The sequence below is a fragment of the Hyposmocoma kahamanoa genome, unplaced genomic scaffold (assembly GCF_003589595.1).
Source record: "Hyposmocoma kahamanoa isolate Upper Pololo Valley unplaced genomic scaffold, ASM358959v1 114, whole genome shotgun sequence".
Lineage (NCBI taxonomy): Eukaryota > Metazoa > Arthropoda > Insecta > Lepidoptera > Cosmopterigidae > Hyposmocoma > Hyposmocoma kahamanoa.
In genome coordinates, this window is record NW_020653383.1 from 68,087 (window position 1) to 94,731 (window position 26,645).

A 26,645-nucleotide genomic window follows, 5' to 3' on the forward strand; every position below is an offset into this window, starting at 1 on the left:
GAGAGAGAGAGAGAGAGAGAGAGAGAGAGAGAGAGAGAGAGAGAGAGGGGAGTTCTTTCGAATTCAGTCCCACATAACTCCGGCTCTGCCCCCGCGGGGCCAGGGTCTCTGTAAGCAGATTCCCTCAGATTAATAAAAAAGAAAAATAGGTGTGTTGTAAGTGTGGTGTGTATGGTTTTGTGGAGAGCGTTTCTTGGTAGAGTACGGAATACCAGCAACATTGTGTTTTTATATTTTACATTACTGATACAAAGATCGAGCAAACACAATGAAAAATTCCTTCGATCGGACTGATCTCGAACCAGTGAAGCCATACACATAGATCCAGTCAAATCAAAGGAATATTTCTTTGTGTGGTTCGATCTTTGTTTCAATAATAATAAACTAGTGGAGTATTTTCACAAAAATACATGACTATCGTGGTAGTGACAACATCATGATATTTAATAAAATAAATATTTTATTGCCGTATGTCTCACAACACTGCACTTGCATTGTTCGGAAAGATTCCTTAATAATTATAATCTACAGGCGATAGTAGTTATATTCCGTCTGGTGGACCATCTATGAGCCGGTTGGTCTACCATGACAACAAATGACAATTCTTTTTCATTGAACACATGAACAATATACAGGAACAAACAGAAGACAAAAAGAAGGGTGGTGCAGGTGACTTTCTAGGTCGTAATGTCTTTCTGGCTGTTTCTGTAGTTGCCTTACACCAACTTTTCTGTTTACCTTAGCTATAAACAGTAAAGAAAATTACTTACACTTTTACTAAAAACATAATATTTTTAATGGAATACTTTTACATAAATTATTATGATTTTAAACACGCTCTTTGTTTTGGAAATAGTTTAATATCGCCTATAGCTAGTCTTTGTAATCACGGCTAAAGCGTGATGCAAAAAGGCAAAGTGTGATGTTTGTAATTGCGATGGCTCTCTTTACCGTTCTATACGGAAAATTTGCAGTGCGGTAGAAATTGGCAATAGATGGCACCTACCCAAACTGGGTTTGCGCAGTTAACCTTGTCACACATATTTACAAATATGTAATGTTCTAGAAGTTTGCATAGGCACCATGCTCTTACTGGTGTGCGTATTTCACCCACACGTACACAAACGTATAAGTACGTATGTATATTGCATAATAATATGTAGTTGGCTTCATTATACGTTATTGACAATAATAATTTAACGTATTTTTTTTGCTGACAATAACGTCTATATATTTTAGTCCCACACGCAAAATAGGTGCCTTGTCGTCGGATACCAGCCCGTTGCACCAAGTACCAAGTACCAAGATATATTTTAGTCCCTGTAATTGATCCTGCCTAAAAACCAACGCTTTCGAGATTACATTATGATGAATCAGCATCCTTTCCAGCTCACAGCTACGACAAAGATAGTACGTTTTACTTATTAATTTGTCAATGGAAAGCCAGCAGCTTTAAACACTTAATAAAGGGTGTCTCAGTAAGAGTGCACTTTTTCATTTTAAAATAAAAACACGTATTTTATGAGAGAGTTGCGATATTTTTATTATATTTTGAAGAAGACATGTTCTGATTATATATGGAATAAAATATCCGGCAAATGGCCCCCACGGCTCTGATGACAGGCCATTGCTCTTTTCATGAAATTTTCCATATATAATTTTCACAGAGATGTGGCTGTATCTCACCGATGACGCGTTGGATCTCTGATTTGAACTCAGGAATTGTTTCTGGTTTATTCGCATAAACCCTAGATTTCACAAAACCCCAAAGAAAAAAATCGCACGGCGTTAAATCGCACGATCTTGGTGTCCAGTTGACATCAGAATTTCGTGAGATAATGTGTTCTGGAAATCGTTGTTGCAATAAGTCGATTGTTTCATACGCGGTGTGGCAGGTGGCGCCGTCTTGCTGAAACTACATGTTGTCCAGATCCATGCCGTCCAGTTGAGGCCACAAGAACTCCGTTATCATGTTCCTGTAAGGAATGCCGTTCACAGTCACTGCAATTACGGCCTCATCTTCAAAAAAGTAAGGCCCAATCACGCCGCCTGACCAAAATCCGCACCAGACAGTTGCTCGTTGTGGGTGCATTTGTTTCTTATGAATTGCATGAGGATTTTCTGAGCCCCAAATTCGACAATTTTGTGTATTCACGTAGCCATTCAAATGGAAATGCGCTTCATCGGAGATGACTTTTTTCGAAAAATTGGCATCGACTTCACTTTGCTCCATTACCCATTGAACGAATTGCCCGCGCTTTCCATGGTCTGCTGGTTTGAGCTCCTGAGTTAGCTGAATCTTGTACGCATGAAGGTCTTTTGTCAAAATTCGCTGCATAGTGCTACGTGAAATTTGAAGTTGCTGAGAACGATGCCGAATTGATGTTTTCGGCGACACTCTTGTTTACAGTAGCAATGTTTTCAAGAGACCGACCGGTACGTTGACGCAAAGGAGTCTTAATATCCACAATCGACCCAGTTTCTTCAAATTTTTTGACTACTCTTCGAATGGTTGTCACATTAGGTGCACTTTCTCGACTGAAAATTTGGCGAAGTTGCGAGCGGTCTCAGCGTAACTTTCCCCATTTTTGTAATGAGTTTTCACAATTATAACGCGTTGTTCTTTTGTGAAGCGCTCCATTTTTAACCGACTTCAAAAAAGGAGGAGGTTCTCAATTCGGCTGTATGTTTTTTTTTGTATGTATGTTACGCGATAACTCCGGTATTTGTTAACCGATTTTGATGATTCTTTTTTTGTTGGAAAGAGGGTACCTCGGATGTGGTCCCATTTCAATTTCATAGAAAATATTCCACCTCTAAGGGTGGCTGTTCACGCGTGAAGACTTATTATACAAATAGCGCCAAAATTTTATACGGAGCAATTGTTTTAATGATTGATTTTACTATGCGAGTACTTTAAGCAGTGAACACCAATTTTTTTATTCTCCTATGTTAAGGCCCGTGCACGGTCCTAGAAGCCGGATTTTTTCTACCTGAATTCAAAAATATATAACCTTCAAATCAAGAAAATAAGTGAACTTAACTGCTAGTCGTCAAGGTCGTGGATATAGGCTGGTGAAGATGTACATAGCCCTTTTAGTATGTTTTACGACAAAGGCTATCCACATTCAACTGGTTGGTGACTTGACAAGCAATCATTTGTTGGTGCTTACAATGACTTTTCAAAATTTTTTAAAAGTAATTGTGATTCGTGGTCGTCTGAGGCCACCAATGAAGAAATAAATTTCTATTTGTTTTAACCGATTTCAAAATTTTGATATGATGATGAAAGTGGCAAACGGATGAGAGGAACTCCTCAATAGTGTACAGTAACTACATTGTGTCTGGGCTCATATGATTCGATCGAGGACTACCTGCTTTTCAATTTTCCTGCTTTTGCTTCCTTAAGCCATGGAACGAACACAATGAAAACGGGGTACTAGCAGCAAGACAGATCTTAATATTTTTATGGAACTGTCATTTGTGGTATTAATATAAATCAAAACTAGTATTTGGAGAGATTACGCAGCCTCGTCATTTCGGTCAAAGCTTTTTCGTCATGAGGTCGACTTAATAATTTATTTGCATCCAAATCAGACAAGACTATGCCTTCTAAAGTTTTTACGCGACTGAGGGCCACATAAATTTGTCCTTTTGCAAAATTATTTTTTCCTAAATCGATCTCTGCTTTATCAAGGGTGGTACCTTGTAATTTATGGGCAGTTACTGCCCAGCTTAAGATGAGCGGTAACATTCTGCGCTCGACATCTCCATATCCTTTTTGTGCTTGAAATTTTGTGCAAACAGGTGAAACGGCTACGCAACCGTTATCATCTTTCATTCTTAGTCCAATAGTCGCGTCATCAAATTTTATAAGTACAGCTTCAGATAACTCGCCTTCCTCCATTTGATCTCTTCGGAGAGCCGGCCATTTAACTTTTTTAACAATACTCATAGCTCCATTCACAAGCCCATCGGATACGGAAATATTACGCCTTAACATAACTCGCGATTCGATACCCAAATTAATAGTTGGTAGAAAACCACCGCAGTTATTAATGTCTTTAGGAATAACATTATCTGGTAGCTTTCTGCCATAAGTTGCCGCCTCACGAGACTCGTCTACAGCATTTATTCTGTACGTACGGTGTACCTTGGCATTTTCAGTTGTCATTTTTTCATTATATGTGTCAACTTGTCTAACAGTGGGGAATATACGGACAGCAATTCTCATTTTGCGAACTTACGTTGAATATGCGTCAACAGAATGACATTGAGTTCATTCATCTTTTGAATAGTTTGCGGGTTGGAGAATTAACGACGGCTCAGCTGGAGTTGCTTTGTGAGCGACGACACATTCCTATATCAGGTAACTTCGCTGATGGAATTACACGCGCGTGTATCAAGTCCAGCTGATGAGAACGTCGCTCCTCGGTTTCGTTTGATAAACGCGCGTGTATCAAGTCGAGCCGATGAGAACGTTGCTCTACGGTTTCGTTTGATAAACGCGCGTGTATCAAGTCGAGCCGATGAGAACGTTGCTCTACGGTTTCATTTGACAAACGTTCACGAATCAAACTAAGCCGTTTAGAGTGACTTTCTGAGCTTTCATTAAGCCGGGAAAAATGCGTATGTTCCTTCATTCGAGAAAGTCTATTGTCCCGCTGCTCAAGACCCTCGTTTGAAATATTAACAGCATTTTCATCTCTATTTCTTTTTAAACGCTCGTTCTTTTCTACACAAGTTTCCTCCAAACGGCGCTGTCTCATTTGCGCAACGCGCTTAGAAGGTCTACCCATTTTTAGCAAATTAGCAAATTGCGTTCACTCTACCACTCGTCTACTAAAAATTTAAAAATAAAGTAATTTTTATAACAAAAAAAAACCGACTTCAAACTTTGCTTATATGTACATAGAAACTGAAACTAAAAAGTAAAAAATATTTTTTTTAATTACTACTTTAAAGAAAATAAAATTGAAGGACAATATGTATATACAAAATTAATGATACGTAATTGATACTTAAATATTTACAATATCTAATCAGTTATTTTTGGAGTCGGTGCACATGACGGTGAAACATGATGCTAGCGGTGATGAAAAACTGATTTGTTAGTTCAAGTATTTTTCTTTCATCTACCATTTTCCTCGCTATAGTGAGGTGAGAAGTTACGATGCTTCGCTTGCTGAAGTTTCAATACAAACACTGGCGCCAAACAACAACTTTGCAGCCTTGCATGACAAATAAGTATAGTATCCCTTGACTGGAGCCGTACTAGGCAACTAAACCTGTATCACAGTTCACCAGGGTCTCACCCTCTCATATTATATGTATAGCCATTACTCTCATATCGCGGAGAGCAATGGCTGGTACACGCTTCAACTCGTGAACTGGTAACACTTTATTTGGTTCACCCTTGGTATTTATTCAGTATAACAAAGTATATTATTTATATGTATAATATATATCATATGAAATGAAAATGCTAATAAAAAGAGATAAACTAATGATAAAAACAAAGGCAGATAATAAAAGGGCTAGATTTTACTCTGTAGGTCACAGGGTCCACATTCCAGTGAAGTGAAAGATGAAAGAATACCATCTGGTCCGGATTAATGAGGATTTCCTTCTTCCCACACAAAAAACATAAGGTGTATATATCTACGTTATTTAATACATAAACAATAGGTAAGTATAATATTTCAATATTGATCCCAAGGTAAATATTAGGGGTTAAAGTATGAAATTGCCGTTTTATTGCAATAGGTTCTTTGAATTTTCATAGAATCTTCATGGTTTGAGGTTTTCGAATGAAACTTTTTTCAAATGGTTTCTGTGTTTTTTTTTTTTAAATTTGAAACATTGGAATATCGACTTTCAATTGTTTTTGTTATTCAATTTAGACAAGAAAGATGGATACTGCGAAAATTCGAGTGATTTTTGAATACGAGTTCCGACGCGGAACTAACGCGGCAGAAACAGCCCGCAATATCAATGCTGCGTTTGGAGAGGGGTCTACTAATGAACGCACCGTGCGATTTTGGTTTAAACGCTTTCGTGATGGAAATTTCGACTTAAAGAACGAGTCACGAGGAAGACCGCCCACACAGGTGAATAACGATGAATTAAGAGAGATAGTGGAAGCCGATCCTAGTCAAACTACCCAGGAATTAGCGGCATGGTTTAACGTTACCTTACCCACAATATTGACTCACTTGCGTCAAATCAATAAAATAAAAAAATACGAAAAATGGGTGCCTCATGATTTGACTGATCTGCGGAAAGAAACGCGTGTTGAAACTTGTATTGCCTTGTTGAACCGGTACAGAAATGAAGGAATATTGGATCGAATTGTAACATGTGATGAAAAGTGGATTCTTTATGATAACCGGAAAAGAAAAATGCAATGGCTGACCCCAGGTCAAATGCCACAACAGTGTCCTAAAGCAAAACTTACTAATAAAAAGGTAATGGTAACTGTTTGGTGGTCTCAGCATGGTGTTATTCACTATAGTTTTCTCCAATCTGGTCAAGCAATAACGGCAGATGTCTATTGTGCCGAACTCCGAACCATGTTGACAAAACTAGCAGTAAAACAGCCCCGACTCATGAATCGATCTTCACCATTATTGCTCCACGACAACGCGAGACCTCACACAACACGAGAAACCATTTTGACCCTTCAGGAACTGCAGTTAGAAACCATTCGTCATCCTCCGTATTCACCAGATCTTGCTCCAACGGACTACCATTTTTTTCGTGATTTGGACAATTATCTACGTGACAAGAAGTTTTCTTCCCAGGAGGCAGAACAAAATGCTTTCACACAGTTTGTGCAGTCTAGATCGTCGGAGTTCTATCGCAAAGGCATTAATAACCTTCCCATTAGATGGCAGCAATGTATAGATAATAATGGCAACTATTTTGATTAAATAAATTTGTTAAAAATTTAAAAAATAAACAATTTAGATTTTCAGTACAAATCGGCAATTTCATACTTTAACCCCTATTATATCCATCTAAACAGCCCTGGGCCACGAATTATTAATACCAACAGAGTCTATATTGGCTCAGCAAGGGACTCTTTCAGTTGGTATCTGTTTATGTGTAGCCACACCATTTGATGTAGTTGAAATATATTGAAATATACAATTGCTTTTATTGCACACAAGAAACGACGACTCGCGTGTTTTTATTTAACCTGAATTTTTTTGGTCTCTACGTTTCGGTCCTTACATTTGGCAAATATTCCAAACATGTTTGACGAAACTCGTAGTTTTGTCTTTACTTCAGTCCAAATAAGATAATAATGTATTGTTTCTTTCATCATTTTTACCGACTTCAAAAAAAGGGGAGGTTCTCAATTCGACTGTACCTATATTTGTTTTGGATATATGGCTACGCGATAACTCCCACGGCATTTGTGAACCGATTTAGACGATTCTTTTTTTTGTTGGAAAGAGGGAATCTCGGTATTGGTTACATTGAAATTTGAAGAAAATATTCCACTAGTGAGATTATTTTATTTGATATTGTAGATTCGTAGTAAATGGCAAGAACAATTTTCATACGAAAATATTCCACCTTAAAGGGTGGCAAACTAGGGGATTAATGACTCTTGAAGTCAGTTTTTTTAGTACTCTGTATTGTGATTATGTAATATTTAGTTTATTGAATGTCACATGTTTTACTACAATGATATTCAATTATTTTTGTGAAATTACTACACTAGCTTGTTATACATAAGAGCCAGCGAACTCAGCCACGGTATGGTGAGATCGCTATGTTCGATCTTTTGTATTAATAATTGTTTTATAACTTTATACTTATAATACAGTCAATTAATCAAATCTGATGTGGTACATCGTATTTTAATATGAAATAATTCCTAACAATATATCGTACTCTTGGTATAGTAAAGGCACATTGTGATCATACGCCAAAAGTGTTTTACCACATGAAAATTATAAGAATAATACGTACCTATGTGACATTTTATAAGTATCCCATAAATTAGCTTAAATAGCATAAAAAAGTTAGCGTGTAGTTTCGTTCGTAAAATCTTTAATGGGATAGAATTATTTATTTCGGACCATGATCCATAGTAATGTCAGTAATACAGTAAATTTTTCTTACGTGTTTTGGTTAGTACAATACAAAGTTACTTAATTCTAGAGAAATGCCACGTCTAGACCACTACCCTCCGCACGTGTATTTGCACCCAATGTAGTTAGTTGGTAGGGGCAGTCCAGGCTGTTGGCAGGCCATCTGTGTGCGCCTCTGTGAACATGCACTATAGTACTACACTACTACTACTTTAACCCTTTCTCCTGGAGCCCATTTCTGCAAATTTTTTTGGCCTTTTTTCTTTTACAAACTCATAGCCCCGCACTAGGAAAACCCCGTGTTGCGGGTGCCATGGACACACACGAATTACACCCAAACTCACAAAAGAAATAAATATAGGACATACAAATATTTTTCCGGCCCGGGAATCGAACCCGGGGCCTCTGCGTGGCAGACCAGCTTAATAACCGTTCACCCACTGAGGCAGTTAACAGTGTAACACCACTGAGACTCCAATGAGATTATAATTATGATAATATGTGCTATTCTGCTACAATTTAGTAGCAATGGCAATTGAGTCTCAACAGAGTGTCAATGGAATGGCAGTGATGTAATGTTGCCTTACTAAAACTATAATGGAAATTACTATGCATATCTTAATTTTTATCTCGTTTAATCAGCAATTTAGTCTTCAAATTAAAATTATATAATATTAGTGCACTACTACACTATCGACACGCCATTGAAGAAGACTGGCCCCAATATCATAAAATTGCAATGGCTGTTGAATAGTAGCTCGATGGCTAGCCACTGACAAGCCACTACTCTTAACTTTTAGTAGAATAATTAATAATGTTCAATTAAATTTCATTTTCTGCCTGTTCTATTCTATGTATCTAGTAAAATGCTTTTTTCACGTTTTGGCGCATGGTCGGTGCGTGTATCATTTGTAGTTTGGTATAAAAATTTTAACTGGAATTTCTATATATATGATAGTGTATGATTGCGATGAGTGAGGCGCTTTCTTAATTATACATTTAATCAGAAACTGCGGTGTCTACAGCGACGAATATACTTCACTTGTAGTTCTACATTATATACAAGATGAAGCCTGAAAACCAGCAAATTGCTGAGGCTGTTACCTTCAACACAGCCCTTTATTTTAAGCCACTATTTTAAGAATTGTATATATCGTCATAGTGTCTTATAATAAAGTTTTTTTTATTTAACACCAAATGTACAAAATCTTGTCATTGACACTACAGACACATAACTGAGATGATTTAAAATTAGCAGGCTTGGGGCTTTATTACACCAAGACTGCAATTTGGTATATTTTTGTACACAACATTGACTTTTTCAAATAAAGATGAGAAATGTTGGATATTATAAAACTACCGAAGCGGCGGATGTTGTAGAATCACTGATTTCAACCACACAATATATTATATCGTACATATAATTGCGATACACAAGTTTTCGCAAACAGGGTCAACTGGCAAGCTTGTATAACGTAATTAAATAATATAAGGTTTCGAGAAAATGTAACCTCATAAGGAGAAGTTGTAAGGGTTTAATTTAATTATGCCGACCTCATATGGAACAATTTATTTTAGGCTTTGTAAGGCTCCGTCGGCGCAATATTAAAATAATCAATCACGATAAAATTGGGACATAATGTATTTAACTATGTTGCTAATTTATCGTCTCTTTCTCGTGGAATGTCGTAATCAATATCATCTATTTAGCAGCTTTCTTTTGTGATTGGTGAGATTGTCCTGGATAACATCAAGGATTAGTCCGCATTGAGTATGTGACATTAAAACAACAATTTCAATTCAGTACCTTAATTAATAAGGCAGGTAATTAGCAATGATGCAGCAATCTTTGAACGAAGGTCTCCGAGATTGAATCAGGTCTCACAGTTCCCTTACAGGTAAGATTTATCTACACTAATTAAGATGTGCTAGGGAACAATGGTGAATATAAATAAACCAATCGCTCTTTGTGTTTAAAAGTGGATGAAAATTACGGGAACACTAAAACTTCCAGATACAGTCAACGACAAAATGATTTTATTCAGCTTTAGCGTTATCAATGGCATTGTAGAGGTGTAGCGTGCGGTTATGAGGTCAGCGATGGTTCTCTCCATTTTCCAAGTCTTCGTATCGATTCGTATATGAAAAGTCTACCTTATCCTAAAAAAATTAGGTGAACTTTTAACTGTTTCAGCTGAAACAGCACATGCAAACAGTTGACGTCGGGTTGATTTAAAAAAGTTCTGGTATTTTTTAACATTTTGAACGCTTAAGGCGCCTTCAAATTTGATGCTTATAGAAAAGATGTAATGGCACCACAATTTTCACATAATATTTGGAAGTGCAGATCAGCGCCACTGTCGTGACACGCGCGCGCCTCTTTTGCAGTCACAATTAGTGAATTAAGTTGCACTGAAATGCTACATTAATTCATAGTCAACGGACGTTAGGTATCTACTTAAAACAACTCTTATTATGGATGTTGTAACATACGAGTACATCAGGATACAAAATAGAAGATACAAGGAAACTGTCAAGACATTTAGTCTATTTTTGTGAAAACAATTTTGGCATGGTAAATTTTTTGGTCAAGCGTGAGTTGTCTATAAAAATGAATAAAATCTATCATTTTTTTATGATCGACTCAGTATCATAAATGGATCATTTCATTGCATGAGACGATAAAAATCGGGACAACAAAAGTTGGTAAAATTTCATAAAGTATTTTTCATGTAAAATGAATAAAATTGACTAATTTTTTTATTCATTTTGTATGAAACAAATTAGCCAACTCACTTTTGACCAAAAAATTGACTATGTCAAAATTGTTTTTACAATAAAGCACTTAATGCACAAGGTGCCTAAGACAGTTTCCTTGTAACTTCTATGGTTTCGGATTTCCTCATACTGTCACATTTAAAAAACACTGTATAACCTCTTGTAATTTCTAATAAAAAAAATCTGGCCAACCGAGAGTTTACTAATATTCTGCTAACCATATAATACGTCTCTGTAGTATTATTGCACTTATACTCGTAAAAGCTACGTTGGTGATACTTTTCACGTTTTCTTCGCATGAAAAAACCGACATCCTTCTTAAGGAAGTAAGATTAGTCCAGTCATTTAGTAAATAGAAGAGAACCTCTAAGATTGGATTACTTCTCTCATTACGGGTGGGTGCACGTGCACTGTTAATCCTGTTAGCTCGTTACCTAGCCTGCTTCCGTACTGAGATCACATTTGAAACTTTACTGTTATCGATTTTGTTGTTATTCCACCTTCGTGTCTGATCAGGTACGATATTTTTCCTACAATCTGATAACGTTCAAATGGAGAATGGCCTCCCTTATGTGTAAGTCAAATCACGCGATGTTATGGTTTAAGTAACATAACTTTGTTGTTACTAGTTACAGTAACAATATCTTAAATAACAATATCTAAACACGGTAATAATATCTTATTATAAAAAATGAAACTATTGTTTCGGATCTAAATCGCGTATATTTGTTTTTAAAAAAAACCGACGTTTCGGGCCCTTTACAGGTCCCATGGTCTAAAAAACTAGTTTCACGTGAGTTTCTTTTTAACTTAGCACATTTGACTTCACAACTTTGAAAGCAGAGACGGTTTTTGCGCGCAATTCTTCGACACTCGTAATATCTTCCGCGTGAACCAACGTTTCACATCATGCCATAAGAATAGTCACGTACTTTCACTTGATGGTAATGCGGTTCTGGTGAACCTGTTAGCGGTTCATTTTTGTACTAACTCTTGTTTACATACCATACCACGTGGTATTTCGTAAGAGACTAGCTAATAAATCACTAGAATTGCGGCGAGTTCGGCCTCCTACCTCATCTTTAAGCGAGTGCGCGCATTAGGGCAGGCGCGTGTGTTGCGTTTCGGAAAGAAAGAGATAGTAATACTTTCTCGGTTCCTCCGGCAGCGCTATAAATTTAAGTGCGACAATACACGTCCGTTTTTTTCATCCGATAGTCGGATCCGATAGTCTGACCCGACTACCGGAAGGCGCTCGTACCATATAATTGTAGGAACACTCAATACGTATGACGTGGCGTCTGGGTCGGGAATAGCGTCCGATTTTATTACCGATCCGATTGTCTGAAGGCGCGCTCTCTATACTTTGGCGGGGAGACGAAATACACGTCCGATTCTTCCCTCCGATTTGCAGCGTTGCCAATGCAAATTATTCAAATTAGATTATAAATTTGGGGAGAGCAAAGGTCATATTTCCCACATAATAATTTATTCTCAGTATTTATTATATTACTGTTGTTACACTTAAAAATATATAAAATAATTAAGAAAGTCGAAATGTACCCATCTATTACATATACGTTATGCTATAATTAGAAATAATCTCAACAACTTCAATTAAGTTTACTTTTTACCTTACTAGTTAAGCTTGACGAGTGGCAAATTGTGGTATTAAGGTCTATCCACACATATCCGGGCCGTGCCCGGGACGTGGACGGGCCGTGCTCCGTCAGGGGCTCAAAAAAATATCGTTGCGTTTATTTTGTATGAACTCGTTCATACATGTCCCGTCCAGAATGACTTCTGTAAATATGGCGAAATCAACACATTATGTATATTTGCAAAATACTAACAGCCTCGCAGGGCTATATTGCTAACATCACGAACATTCATTTTTGGTCCATGACTTTTAAGAAATCATCACATTTTACGTACGTATAAAAATATTTACATAGATCGCTCTGAACGGTGATAACTCTGTCCAAAATTCGCTTGTAACGTACATTGGAACTTATTATCTTACTAAGAAGTGTCAGACAGTACAACTAAAATTTAAAGTTTATTTTAGGTACTTTATTATGTATTGCGAAAAGTTATGGAATAAAAGTTATTGTTTATGATATTAGTAATAGTATAGCTCTGCGAGTTTGTTAGTATTTTACAAATAACCCTGTATAAGTGTGTGTATATTGACGTTACGTTATTTATTATACGTTATGTAATCTACGTATTTATAATTATTATGATCTTTGCTCTTACTTCCTTGCGTTGGCTGGAAGAGATTTCTTTTAGAGATAACGTTCACCATTGCTCATCATCTGTATTATTAATATGTCTTTTGTATTAGTTCGTTGCAATGAAGAATATATACAATGAATGGTAATTGTTGTCAGGTATCTAAAGTAATGTTCTTAACTTGTAAAAAACACTTGTCTCTGTAAGTTAAGACAATTAGATACTGTAAGTACTTTACAGTTTCTACATTTAATGCGGATTACTTATATTAAATTGTCGGTATTCAGTAATACTAATGAAATTTTTATTGATGGTTCTCACACGTATTTCATTGGCCAAATTAGTCTACAATTCACATTGAAATAAAGCTCTTCAGGATTATATTATTACTAATTCTCACATTTCAGTATGTTCCTGAAATTCATCCGTTTCGCTGAATAAAGCCCATTCAAATTGTAAAGCAAGGACAGGACGGCTGCTCAACGGGGTTCCTATCCGACTTACTCGCGTCTACCCGTCTACCTCTGACAGAGCTAAATGAAAATTGGCAGCTCACTGGATCGAACAAACTTGCCTCTTACATTATTAGCCTGCTTCGCTAAAATAAGAAGGAAAAGAAAATAAAAAAGCGCGCGGGACATTTTCAAGTAAAGTAAATTTGAGTTTAAGGACACGAAGTGGTATTGACTAGGAAAACTTTTTTCGATTACTGAGTAAATTCGATGGAATGAGTCTTATATATTTTATTTTATAGCAGGTAAATGTTAAATAACGTAAGTAGGTAAGTGAAAGGCGATTTTTGTACAACTAAAGATTTGTCTCATTTGAACAATGAAAGTGCCGGCGAGATTCTCTCTAACAAAAGGAATTTTTGAATAGCTCCAGAAAATGAGAAAATGTTAACGTTCTAAATTAAATGCAGAATAGACGGTTGGATCATAAAGGCAGGAATCGTTTTACAATTTAATGAGAATGTATCATGTGTCTGTACCGCGCAAGTGAACTTGTACGTTCAAATCCTCATCAGGATAAATACAAAGTTTGTGTGTAAGCGCTTCTCGGGCTTTAGTTTGTCTAACTTGTCATTAGTCCATTACCGTGATTATTCGCGTACTTAGGGAGGACGGGTCTCTCGCCCCAAGCGGGTGTCTCGGGGTAGACGTCTCCCGAGCCTAACGGGCTTCATTAATGTTTCACGCTAGTAAGCGGCGGCATCGTTTATTCATAATTTGGGAACTGAAAAAACAATGGCGACGAGGAAACGTTCTCAGCTAATTTACTTGCGATCCGAATTCCCAACTGAATGCCAAATGAAATAAGACGACACTGTTACCATGAAATGGGTTTGTTTTCGTTATTTAATTGATGTACTGACTAAATCCAGGCTCAGATTCGTGCAATGTGAGCGCGTGTCTGCGACAGATAAAATGAATCCCTTATTTAGATGAATGTTATCAGGCATGCCTACTAAATGTTGCTAATTTGGAAAACTCAACTAAATTATGTTGAACTCAGTGAAATGTTACTATAAAATAATAATGTATTTGCATGGTTATTGGTTCTGATTCTTTAAATGCTTTAGTGACAAGTGTTAGCGTAACGAATACAAATTAGAACTTGTATCGATTGTTGTCATACCTTAAGGACGTAATCGATTCGAACATATTATTATAATTGAAAGGTTTTTCATATTAATTATATATTTTTTTTAAAGTACGTCTAAATTAATATCTGCCTGATATCATTTCTGTATTTCAGTTTAGCAGTAATAACATTTAAAAGTATCTAAATGCCTTTCTAAAAGAAGTGCCAATGAATCAAGCATCGGTCTACCAAAAGCGTTAACCAATGAAATCACAGTCTGTTAACCCACCAAAACGGTGATGGGGCGAGGGTTGATGGTATGGTCACAAAAGAAAATTTATGCAGTCTGTGTTCGAATTTCCTAGCCAGAGGTAATATTGTGAATACTGTGGGTGCCGTATATAAAGGTTGTTAATTTATACAGGTATGTACAAACTGTCTTCCTTTATTATGCAATTTAGTAACGAACTATCATGTATATTACTTGCTTAAAAGGAAATAAATGATTGAAAGTTAATTTTCGTGCCTTAAATGCGGTGGCATTTGAGGCACTTACTTACCCAAGTCTTTACTTGAGAACTTGCTAACACAAGTAAAGGTGGCAGTTACTCTACATACTTTTCCTGTCTCTTGTTTCTTTACTAACCTGATCAAGCTTGAGCAGTTCCTCCGGAGTATCAGGCAACTGGCCCAGCATTAGTGGAGGGTTGATATTGACTTCTTTTCCCAGAGAGCGGACAACTTCTTCGCGGTTGTACCGGTCGGCAAACACGCATGATGCAGGAATCAATCCATGGACTGTGTAGCTTATTGCCCTGACCAGAATTCTGAAAAGAAACATTTAAAATTGTAGTTTTGCACGGTATATTATGACGGACATAAAAAAGCGGTAATACTGCGAATTCTGGTAGTTTAGTACTGCCAGAATTCACATGAGAAAAAAGAGGTTTCAAAGATTTAGTTTTTATTATTAGAAAAAACAAAGATATACCGTTGTAGGTATAGATAATGAGGTTCTGTATAGAAAACTAATTTTCTTGTTGTTTGAAATAACTGAACTGTATTTAAATACGAGCAGACAAAACTGAAATAGCTCCACAAATTCTATTAAGACTTATGTCATTGTAAACCAGACAAGTCGCAAAATAGATGTGTGTGTTTCAAAGCTTACAACGTTCATATTTCAATATGGCATTTGCTGTGTACACGTAAATTGAATGAAATATTCAGATGAGTGCCTGGCGTTGTGTACGATTTGCGTTTTATTTAGTCTGCTTGTGTGGTGAAAATTGTGGGTAAAGAACATTTATAATATCGCCAAATTTAAAAGAAGGTTGCACGTAATTAGCACGCACATATAACATAACTTTTGATTTTTTTTATTTATTTGGGTCAATAAATAGTAGACACAATTAAAATTTATAACTATTTTTCATATAGTAAATATGTGATGATTGTGTCACCAACACCGTTAATCACTAATTACTTCAAAAAAATTGACAAGTGACGATGCATTTCAATAATAAAGAAGTAAATAATATAAAAAAAGTTATATACAATTAAATTCAAATCAGTAAAACGTTTGATATAACAAGAAAAAAGATTACTGCATACGTACATATGCGTTATACACTTATCAAGTAAAATTGAATGACACAAGGTATTCTAAAAGCAGGAAATAAAAATAGAAATAACAATTGAATAGAAAATAGCTTCACACATCCTTAAGTAAGTCCTAAAATTAACTTTTTAAACACCAATACCCGCGTAGATAAAATATCTATAGAGTTGAAGTGGGTATTGTAATTTTTCATCACTCGATATAGCGGCAAACGTATTCCAGCGTTTGTAGAACTTACAGCGCTAGCAAATAGTGGACATGCTTTGCGAATGTTGTGATAGTATACGTTCTAAGTTCTAACAGGGACTCTATAACGTAGTTTGTGGTGAAGTGGTATACAGTCATATCTATCATGGCACAAGTAGTAACATGGTTTCCAACTGTGAATTAATTTTAGTGGCAGATCATATTTTTTAAATAAATTTTCATATGAAAGTTTTACACGAAAGCACTTATAGTGAAATTATACTTGTACATTTCGTTGAAATTTCTTTTGCGCCGATTTGAGGGCTTCATTACACTTTTTGTATATGAGGAGACCAGGGAAAGAACGATCAAAGTCACTTAAAAATACGTTTTGAGCTAATACCGCCATCTAATTCGTTAAACGCTCAACGTATTTTGCCCAAATCAAGAAAAATTAACTTATTCGTTTTTGGCATAAATTGCTCGAGACTAAATGGTTAAAAAGTACATAATTTATGAAGGTTTTTTAGGTATAATGGATTAAATTGGGTTACACATTATGTCAACATTGACTTTATTTCAGGTAGCATTTTTGCATGTGTTTTACACCAACATTGAACAGTTTTCCAAATTAATAATATTTTTTCCTAAAGTTCTCCTCAAGTGACTTTGATCATTCTTTTCCCAGGGAAGAGTCCAGACTCTTCATATAGGATTCCAAATAGGAACAACATACTCAAGCTGAGAGCGAATTATGGACTTAAAGATGTGGAGAAAAGTAGATGGCCGCGTAAACCTATTTATTACAGGAACACATGGCGAAACCGTGCATTTTGTAGGTCCTGTTGATCATATTGTGTACATGCTTGTCAATTTGAAGTTTTTTGTCCAGTGTTACCCTTAGATCTCTAATGGTATCAAGACGTCAAGAGATTATAGATAATATTTATTGTTTTTAGTAAAAGTAATCGATTTACATTGGTTTAAACAGAGATTCAGCTTATTATTGTCACAGTAGATCGAAAATCTATATAAATCTTTTTGAAGTATACGATGATCTTCTATATTTTCTATAGTGTGATAAACTTTCAGACTGTCGGCGTATAAAAGAAAATGCCTAAATTTGAAACACAAATTGACATCGTTTATAAACAAGATAAATAACAAGGGACCCACTACCGAGCCCTGTGGTATCCCAGAAATCGCCGGAACGAGATCAAACTCAAACCCTTTGATAACCACCTTTTGTGTAAGGTTTTATATGTAGGATTTAAACCAGTGCAATAGATTACCCTGAATATCGTTGAAAGCGAGTTTCGAGAGAAGAATTTTGTGGTCCACTCTGTCAAAAGCTTTCCAAAAGTCAGTACAAATACTGTCTATTTGTTTATTTTCATCTAACCCTTCAAATATATAAGTTGTTTATGACAGTAAATTGCTAGCAGTAGAGCGTTTTCTTACAAAACCATGTTGTGGTTCAATAACAAAGTTATGCAAGGACGGATATTCTATTATCTAATCTCTCAAATTGCTTTGACAGAGTAGGTAATACGGTTATGAGCCGGTAGTTCTCCACATCGGTTTTGGATCCGCCTTTATGCTCTGGTACTACTGGTACACGGGCAGACTTCCAGATTATTGGAATTTTTTCTTCTTGTTAACATCTGTTAAAAAGGTAATGCAAAGGTTGACAAATTGATAATGCTGTGGATCTAAAAAATAGCGAAGGAATTCCATCCAATCCAGGTCCATTTGTAGTATCAAGTGTTTGAACTTCTTTAAGTACAGTCTTGTAAGGTATTTGTGTACTGCTAATTATTAAACCAGATTTAGCATCCGGAATATTATCCATATCACACTCAAGGGTTCAAATACCGATTGGAAAAATGCTGAAAATAGACTGCAGACGTTCATAAGAGCTTTTGCCACCCTATTTTTAAGTAAAACCCAGTTCGGTATGTCTACATTATTACTTCTATTATTAATGCATGTCCGAAAATATTTAACATTATCATGTATACTTCAACCTTATTTGTATATCTCCTGTAACACAAATTATATTCAGATTTAGTAGCAATAGAGCTCCTTATATATTATAAAAAAAGATTTAAATCTCTTCCTATTAATACTAAATAATCGGATTTAAGATAATATGTATGTGTGTGTATAACAATTTTTTTATAATTATAATTATACATAAAAAAATCATTCTTATTCTTATGATATCAAAGATCGAAAATACACTTAGAAAAATTCCTTCGATCTGACTGGACTGGAATCAGCGTTTGTTGCCTCACCGTGGCCACCGTTTTGTTAGATCTTTGTATCAATACTAATAACAAATTAGTAGAGCATTTTCATGACAAAGTTATAATTAATATCATAGGAACAAAACATTATGATATTCAATAAAATAAACATTAAAAAAGTATTCTTCTCTGATCAGTATGAAGTTGTGATGAGTGGTTTTAATCGATATGAAGATTTGAAGTGTAATTTGATTACATCTGCTATGTCTGAATTGGGTATTACATTTGTTATTTCAATCTTCATTGACTCCATATATCCCACAGACCACATGAAGTATATCCAATGAAATTGATCTCATCTTCCCCGTAAAAACTTACGGAATATATCTCTAAACATTGCACGAAAACAAATACACACAGTAGGCAGTTATAAGAGCAGTTTGAACAAAACGAAAATGAAAAACGTAAGGATTAAATTTACCTTGAAACAAAGAGCTGTTATACTTTTCATTTAAAAAAGGGCCAGAAAGGGTACCGTCAACAAACAGTGGAACGCTGACCCCTCACATTGACGTTATCTGATTCGGGGGTGCAAACCAAAGTTAATATTGAGGTTTTGTGAACTGCGCCTTATTTCCCTGGATTTAAGAGGCATTATAATGGCTTACCCACAAATGGAGAGTATTTAATTTCATTTCATTTTACGTTTTGTTTTTATGCTGTTTTCCAAATAATAACTTTCAATTTAAATATTCTTTTCCACGATTTTGATAATGCATGCTCTTTTTTATAATTGTTATCCTTACGATTGCGTAATGTGCTTATTATTGAATAAGGTGGATTAATCTGACTTTAATTAGCAGGTGTATCTGTATTACATACAGGCTTAGAATAATAACGCATAGAATGATAGTTTCATAAAAAACGAACTGTCACAAGTGAGGCAAAAATCAAATTCATGTAGGCGTAAGCAACTTGTATTTACGCTCGTCGGCACGCACACAAGTATACAAATAATGATGCCATAGAATAACATTTCCCTCAAAAGTGGGGAAATTGTATCTTGCTTAACTCATCGTTAAGTTAATGGTGCCTACAGATTTGCTCGATTTTGTCGATCGTTACTGTCGATCAGGTGCCTACAGATATGCTCGATTTTGTCGATCGTTACTGTTGATCGACAACGTCAAGTGACAGGAATTTTCAAAAATTTATTTTTGGTAATCCTTATGGAAATGGCATTTATATCTGAATACACGAAGGCGGACACGACTTTTCTCATTTCTAAATCCAAGATGGCGGACACGTCTTTTCAAATAAATGCAATATGGGAATCGTTTTCGAGGTATTCGAGGTGCTCATCACGAATATGGCATTTATTTCTAAATCCAAAATGGCGGACACGACTTTTGAAATAAATGCAATATGGGTATCATTTTCGAGGTATTTGGGGGTGCTCATTACGAATATGGCACTCATTTCTAAATCCAAGATGGCGGGCACGATTTTCATATAATGGCAAGTTGGGGATCGTTTTCGAGGTATTTGGGGGTGCTCATTAGGAATATAGCACTTATTTCTAAATCCAAGGTGGCGGACATGACTTTTCAAATAATAGCAAGTTGGGTGTCGTTTTCGAGGTATTTGGGGGTGCTCATTAAGAACATGGCACTAATTTCTAAATCCAAGATGGCGGGCACGATTTTTCGAATAATGGCAAGTTGGGTGTCGTTTTCAAGGTATTAGGGGCTGCTCATTCCGAATATAGCACATATTTCTAAATCCAAGATGGCAAAGAATTAGAAGAAGAAGAATTAGAAGTCTTGTCCCCCATCTTGTATTCAGATATACATGCCATTTCCTTATGGTTTAATAAAAATTCGTTTTTGAAATTTGTTGTCAACCATCTTGGATTTAGAAATTAATGTTACATTCGTAATAAGCACTCTAAAACTCCTCGAAAACGTCTATAATTCTCAATCGTTACTGTCGATCGACAATGTCGAGCAAATCTGTAGGCACCTTATTAAATACTACCCAATTCTTATTTAACTCATATATGAACAAAATTCTACAAGCGAGTTTAAGTGCGACTATCGAATTTGAATATATAAATAGCCTGATATTATCTGTGGGTATGTTTACATGAAAAGTACACGATAACAATTAAGAACCTGAACCTGAAAGTTATTTATACACGATTTTGGAGAACTGACGATGACTTTTTAGTCAGAGTTAGTTTCCTGAAATAATTTTAGTTAAGAACTTTTAAGTCTGGGCAAGACAATTTTTTTAAATGAGTGTATGATGAACAAGAATAATGATTTTTCACATGAAACTAATGAAGGCAAATACTAAATATATTTCGTAAAAATAGCTAACGTAAATTTCCTACAATGTTGTTGCGGCGGTGTATATTTGTAGAAATTTTGCAACTGTCGCGATATTGCCTATTCTCAAAAAATTACGTAATATAATTATTTTGAAACAGAATAGCAAAATGGGGAGAAAAAACCCGTTACTTTGCAACATTTTCGTATCTTGTTGCAACGAAATTAATTTTCTGTTTTAGTGAATATTTATATAAAAATACAAGTTGAAACGCGTTATTTCCTTGTGGAATGTGATGTTAGTGTCTATTTTATACTTGTCTGATCTATTTTTAAACCCAATTACCGCACAACTCGTCATTTTTAGCAAAAATTTTTGAGCTGCTCGCAGTGCAAGTTAACCTTGAGTACTGACAGTCCGCTCGCTCGTGTAAGCCCATAGGGCGTCCTACAATTTGCCTCACTTAACGTGTGCGGGCTAGGTTTCTATGCGTTATTATTCTAAGCATACAGGGTTATTTGTAAAGTACTAACAACCTCACAGGACAATATTATTAACTTTTGCATTTTCCCGCTCGTTCTAGTGTTTGTGACAGTCTATTGTTCCACAGCGAAATTTTGTTGAGTGTCGGCGACGTTTATTTGCGATTGCAGTCAGTCGATGAAACGGCTAAAAATATGAACATTGCAAACGTTTTTAATTAAATTCCGTTGCCGTCTCGTTTCAGGTTTCCCATGGGGAAATAATGAAACGTCGGCATTCGCGTTGGAATCTTTCTCGATATGAAGAGAGACTGTTTTGTGACCTGTTTTGATTTCGGTGACGCCATTCCCTGTGCCCGTGTTTTGGGGAAAACGCGTCAGTTCGAATCTACAATGGTCAGTTTGACGAGGGATATACATTTGAATAGTGTCAGTTTCATGGGTAGATATGTCTTAATCATTGTTAGTTCTGTTCTACTTTATAGAGAAACTATGTGTAGGTACCTAGATATCGTATTATGGAACTAATTCCGGACGACTTTTGATAATTTTGGAAACATATGTAGCTACTCTATTTACGGAGTTTTAAGTATAATCTGCTCAGTGTGAATTCACAAAGCAGCATGAATCCAACTAAGCTAAATGTTTGTTATTCAAACGAAATAGAGGTTCAGTGTTCAACTTTCCTGATATCTCGTTATTTATTCACCAAGTAATGCGCGGCAATTCCACGTGTGGCGTGCGTTTATAAGGCACATTAGTATAAAACACGGAGGTAAAGTAATTTTGAATTCATCTGGCAGATGTCAGGTCACGGGTACCATGACTTCTTGTAACGAGTTTAGAAAGGGCCCAAAATTTCTTCCCTTGCCCGAATTTTTATTGTCACATCGACGGCAGGCACGCAGAGTACGTAAAACTTTTCTCACAAAGCAGAACTTTTCAATACGTTCGATATGAAAATTGGAAGTGTTGGAAGGGGAATGGAAATGTGAAGGTACTCGTATATTATGTGATTAGGTAGGTATTGTATAAAGTTTAGGTAGCCTGTTTTCTCTAATACATTTATGTGGCTCGCAAAATGAATATACAATGCAAAATAACGAGTTTTTGTTTGTATCATACTGGGTTTTATACAAATTAATAAGTGAAAATTTGTTTATGTTAACATTTTCCACATATAAATAAAATAAATCATCTCATACTAACATTATTCGTAAGAAGTGATTGAATTTAATATAATTTAATTACATCTTAAGTAGAGTGAATAAACTGTACATTAAACGGGGGACCAGGAGATCCAAGACACAGGGTATTTTAGTTTAGGCTCCTGTCTCTCACAAAATTGAATACTAAACCTCTATACTGTATCTATCTGATGTGAGAGAAAATAAAAGTATATTATTATTATTATCCTAAATTCCTCTTTTAATCTATGAATATTATATCATGCACCTGTCTATATTTATTTAGGTTCATGAGAGTTGTTAAATACAGCAACCAGAAATGTACCCATATATTCGTATGTGCAATTCTATTAGTGTAAGTAACATTAGGATTACCAATATAAAGCTATAATATTAAATACCCGCATAAAGAAGCAGCAGCTGGCGGCTAGGTGTCCGAAATTCCATGTTCCGTACAACGCAAATTTGTGGGTATATACATATACACTTTGAAAATATAATACCTTGCGGTTGGGCGTTCTAAAGTTTATTGCCAACATTATTATGAGCCTGAAAACAGAACAAACAGATGAAGGGCAAAGCTTTGTCCTTCCACATCTCTATTTGACTGCCTGTTTAGGTTTGAGGTTGAGAATAGACTAGTGTGTTGATTTAGGTGATCTAATACGACTGTTCGCGTAATTGAACTTTAGTATAAATCGAAAAGCGGTAGAATTGTTTGGATTTCAGTGAAAGTTGGTTTTTCAGGTTACTGTAATGTTAATACTAGTAGCTAGTCTAATTAGTCGTCATCATAGATTTAGTATATATATAGGTACCCATAAATCTGTGGTCGTCATAGGTATATATTTTAGTGTATTGAAAATCATGTCAAGTATGCTATCTCTATAAACACTTGACGATCTCCGTAGTCGAGTGGCTTGCACATCGGATTCCACGATGTCGCCATCTCTGAGATCCCGGGCTCGATTCCCGGCCGGGTCAACGTAGAAAAGTTTTCTATATTGCTACGGCTCTGGGTGTTTGTGGTACCGTAGTTGTTTCTGATTTCCATAACACAAATGCTCTAGTTACTTACTTTGGGATCAGAGTAAAGTACGTGATGTTGTCTATTTACAATACGTAAGTTAAACCTCATGCGATATAAACCCTGTACTGAAGAACCAGAGCCCAAGAATAGAGTGCCGGGTTTATAGAGATTTATCTATATTACAAACTTCTTTAAGTCAAAGTCAAAGACAAAGTCAAATAATATTTTATTCCAGTAAAATTTTTACACTTGAAAACGACATTTTATAAGCTACTGCTCGTACACTACGTTGACCTCCCTGAGAAGAACGACCAAGAAACTAGGGATTGCTCTTTTCAAATAAACTTAAATGCTATGGAATACACTTTGAATACATTTTTATTTAATACATAGTCTTCAATTTTTTAATATGACTTTTGAATTAACATACTTTTAATGTAAGTTTTAAACGTAGAAAATGATAATCTTAATACATTCTCCGGAATCTTATTGTAAAACGTATACAGTTCCCCATAAAAGAATCGTTTACCTCAAAAACTGGAGTATATTAGGTATATATCGCCCGTTTGCTAGAACAACGTTTTATCTATATACCTCAATGTTTTAGAGATAACACATTGTTCTGGCAAACGGGCGATAAGCTTTTTGAATTGTACTACCGGTCCTACGTGTAAAAACACGTGCATCCTGTGGACCAGGTTTACGCCGAGGACACAAGGGGATATGCGTACAATACAACAATACGGGTGTTGATAGGGTTGCCGCATTTTTGTAGTGCCTCTAGAATATTCGCGGAGGCGCGGATTGACAGCTTCGCCGTGATAATCCGCAAGAGGTGTGTCTTATTGATGCGTCGCCTACGTGGCTGCTTCAACCGTATCCCGAGCATGTTCCCGGAGCGCGAGAATTCACCTACGCTCACCCCGTCGCGATTGTACGCAGTCATGTAAAACTAATATCAGTCTAAGATCACCTGTAATACTAACTAAATATGAACGAAAGTCTGGAATAAATTGTTATTATTGTTGCTATTCCAAGCGTGTCTCAGTTGGCCTCGAACTCAACTCCTAAAAGGTATGCAAGCTTTTCCAAATATTCTATGTCTGCTTTCTTAGCAGATGCTGCAATTAAACTTCTGATGCTTGTCTTACTTATACGAATGAACAACTTGTTATACAAACTCAAAACAAAAGAAGGTAATACATTGAACAAAAAGATGTTTACTATTCGGGACCTACGAGAGCTTGAGGCTTAGCAGTGGTTTTACATGAAACTCATTTCCACTAAACTCCTACGACGCCTTGTAAACTTATTTAACTGGATATTAAGCAAACCTATTGCTTCGCTATTGGTAGATTGTTACAGTGTTTCTTCTGTTTTACAATGATGTGCACTGGAGTGTGTGTAAGGGGACCAATTTTAAAAAGATTAGACAGAAGGTAGGTAGCAAATGTTACAAGTTTTCGGTTCAACTCCTGTTCGCAAGTTGGAAAAGTAATGTCTTATGTAAACCGATAGGATTTGTGTTTTATAGACCAGTGGCAACTTGTACACTTATTCTTTTAAACTTCTTACACATACTCCTATTTTACGTATTTGTACTGTAAGGTAATATTATAGTGTAATGAGACGAGTACGGTAACTCCATACAAAAGTAGCAGCGTGGCTTGCATGTGTGCGCGTCCGCCGCGTGTCATGTACGGACGCACACATTCGCATAATCTCTCGAAACATTGCATAGTGCTGCTGGTCATGTCTCACGCCTTTCATTATCTTGCGAATGTATGCGTTCGTACACGACATGCGGCGGGCGCGCACGAATGCAAGCAACGTTTGTATGGAGTTACCATTGTCTCATTGTACTATGGTAATATATTGGCTTACTCGTGGAACTGTGTTAAGACAGTTTAATCTTAATTTTTTTTTTAGCAGAAGTACCATCATACAGCGTTATCAAAGCAGAACATACAATTACATTATTCTTTTACTATTTGTTAAGAGTCGAAACTATCTCAGCTTGAATTAAAATTTTTCCACTACTCATACGGTTCATTTAGTTTGAGTCGCCCGACAGGGACACTCGCTTTATTTCAAAATTTATTTTGTACCAAACGAAATTAAAGAAATTTGAAAAATGTGTATTGTATACTATACGTGTTCTATTTATATATAAGTGTTCAGTTGATGAACAACAAAAATCATTAGTTTATGTAAAGTACCTATTGAATGTAGCGGTTTTCTTGTAAAATTTCGATATAAGTTTATGTTTGTTTTCTATCGTGAAAACATTTTTAGGAATCGTGTTTTCAAACCATATATGAGTAATCAGTGTATATTCTTCGTTTTACTATACATATATTTTTTCCAAAGTGATTCAAAGTCAAAGTCAAAGTCAAAGTCAAAGATTATTTATTCCATAGGTAAAATAAATTTACACTTGAAAACGTCACATTTAAGCTACTGCTCGTTCACTACGCTGACCTCCCTGAGAAGAACGAGCAAGAAACTCTAGGGATTGCTCTTTTCAAATAAACTTAAATGCTATGGAATACACTTTGAATCAAATTTGTGTGGATTCTGGAGCCATGTCGTCTTTCCATACATCTTTATCTAACACGTAGTCTTCAATTTTGTAATATGATTTTTCGATCAAAATATTTTGAATGTAGTTTTTAAACTTAGGAAATGATAAACTTAATACATGCTCCGGAATCTTATTGTAAAAACGTATACAGTTCCCCATAAAAGAGTTGTTTACCTTGGTTAAACGAAATCGTGGTACCATGAGTTTGGACTTAGCTCTAAGGTTAATATTAGGGGTTAAAGTATGAAATTGCCGTTTTATTGCAATAGGTTC

General features: G+C 35.8%; 1 protein-coding gene across 1 annotated transcript in view; it reads right to left on the minus strand.

Annotated features, from left to right (window-relative positions):
• The window catches only part of LOC113239692, a 155,774-nt gene that overhangs the window by 12,428 nt on the left and 116,701 nt on the right, over nucleotides 1-26,645 (minus strand). The window contains exon 8 of the mRNA XM_026476774.1: nucleotides 15,349-15,529. Coding sequence (XP_026332559.1) covers nucleotides 15,349-15,529 — 181 coding nt within the window. The remainder of the gene's footprint in view (nucleotides 1-15,348; nucleotides 15,530-26,645) is intronic.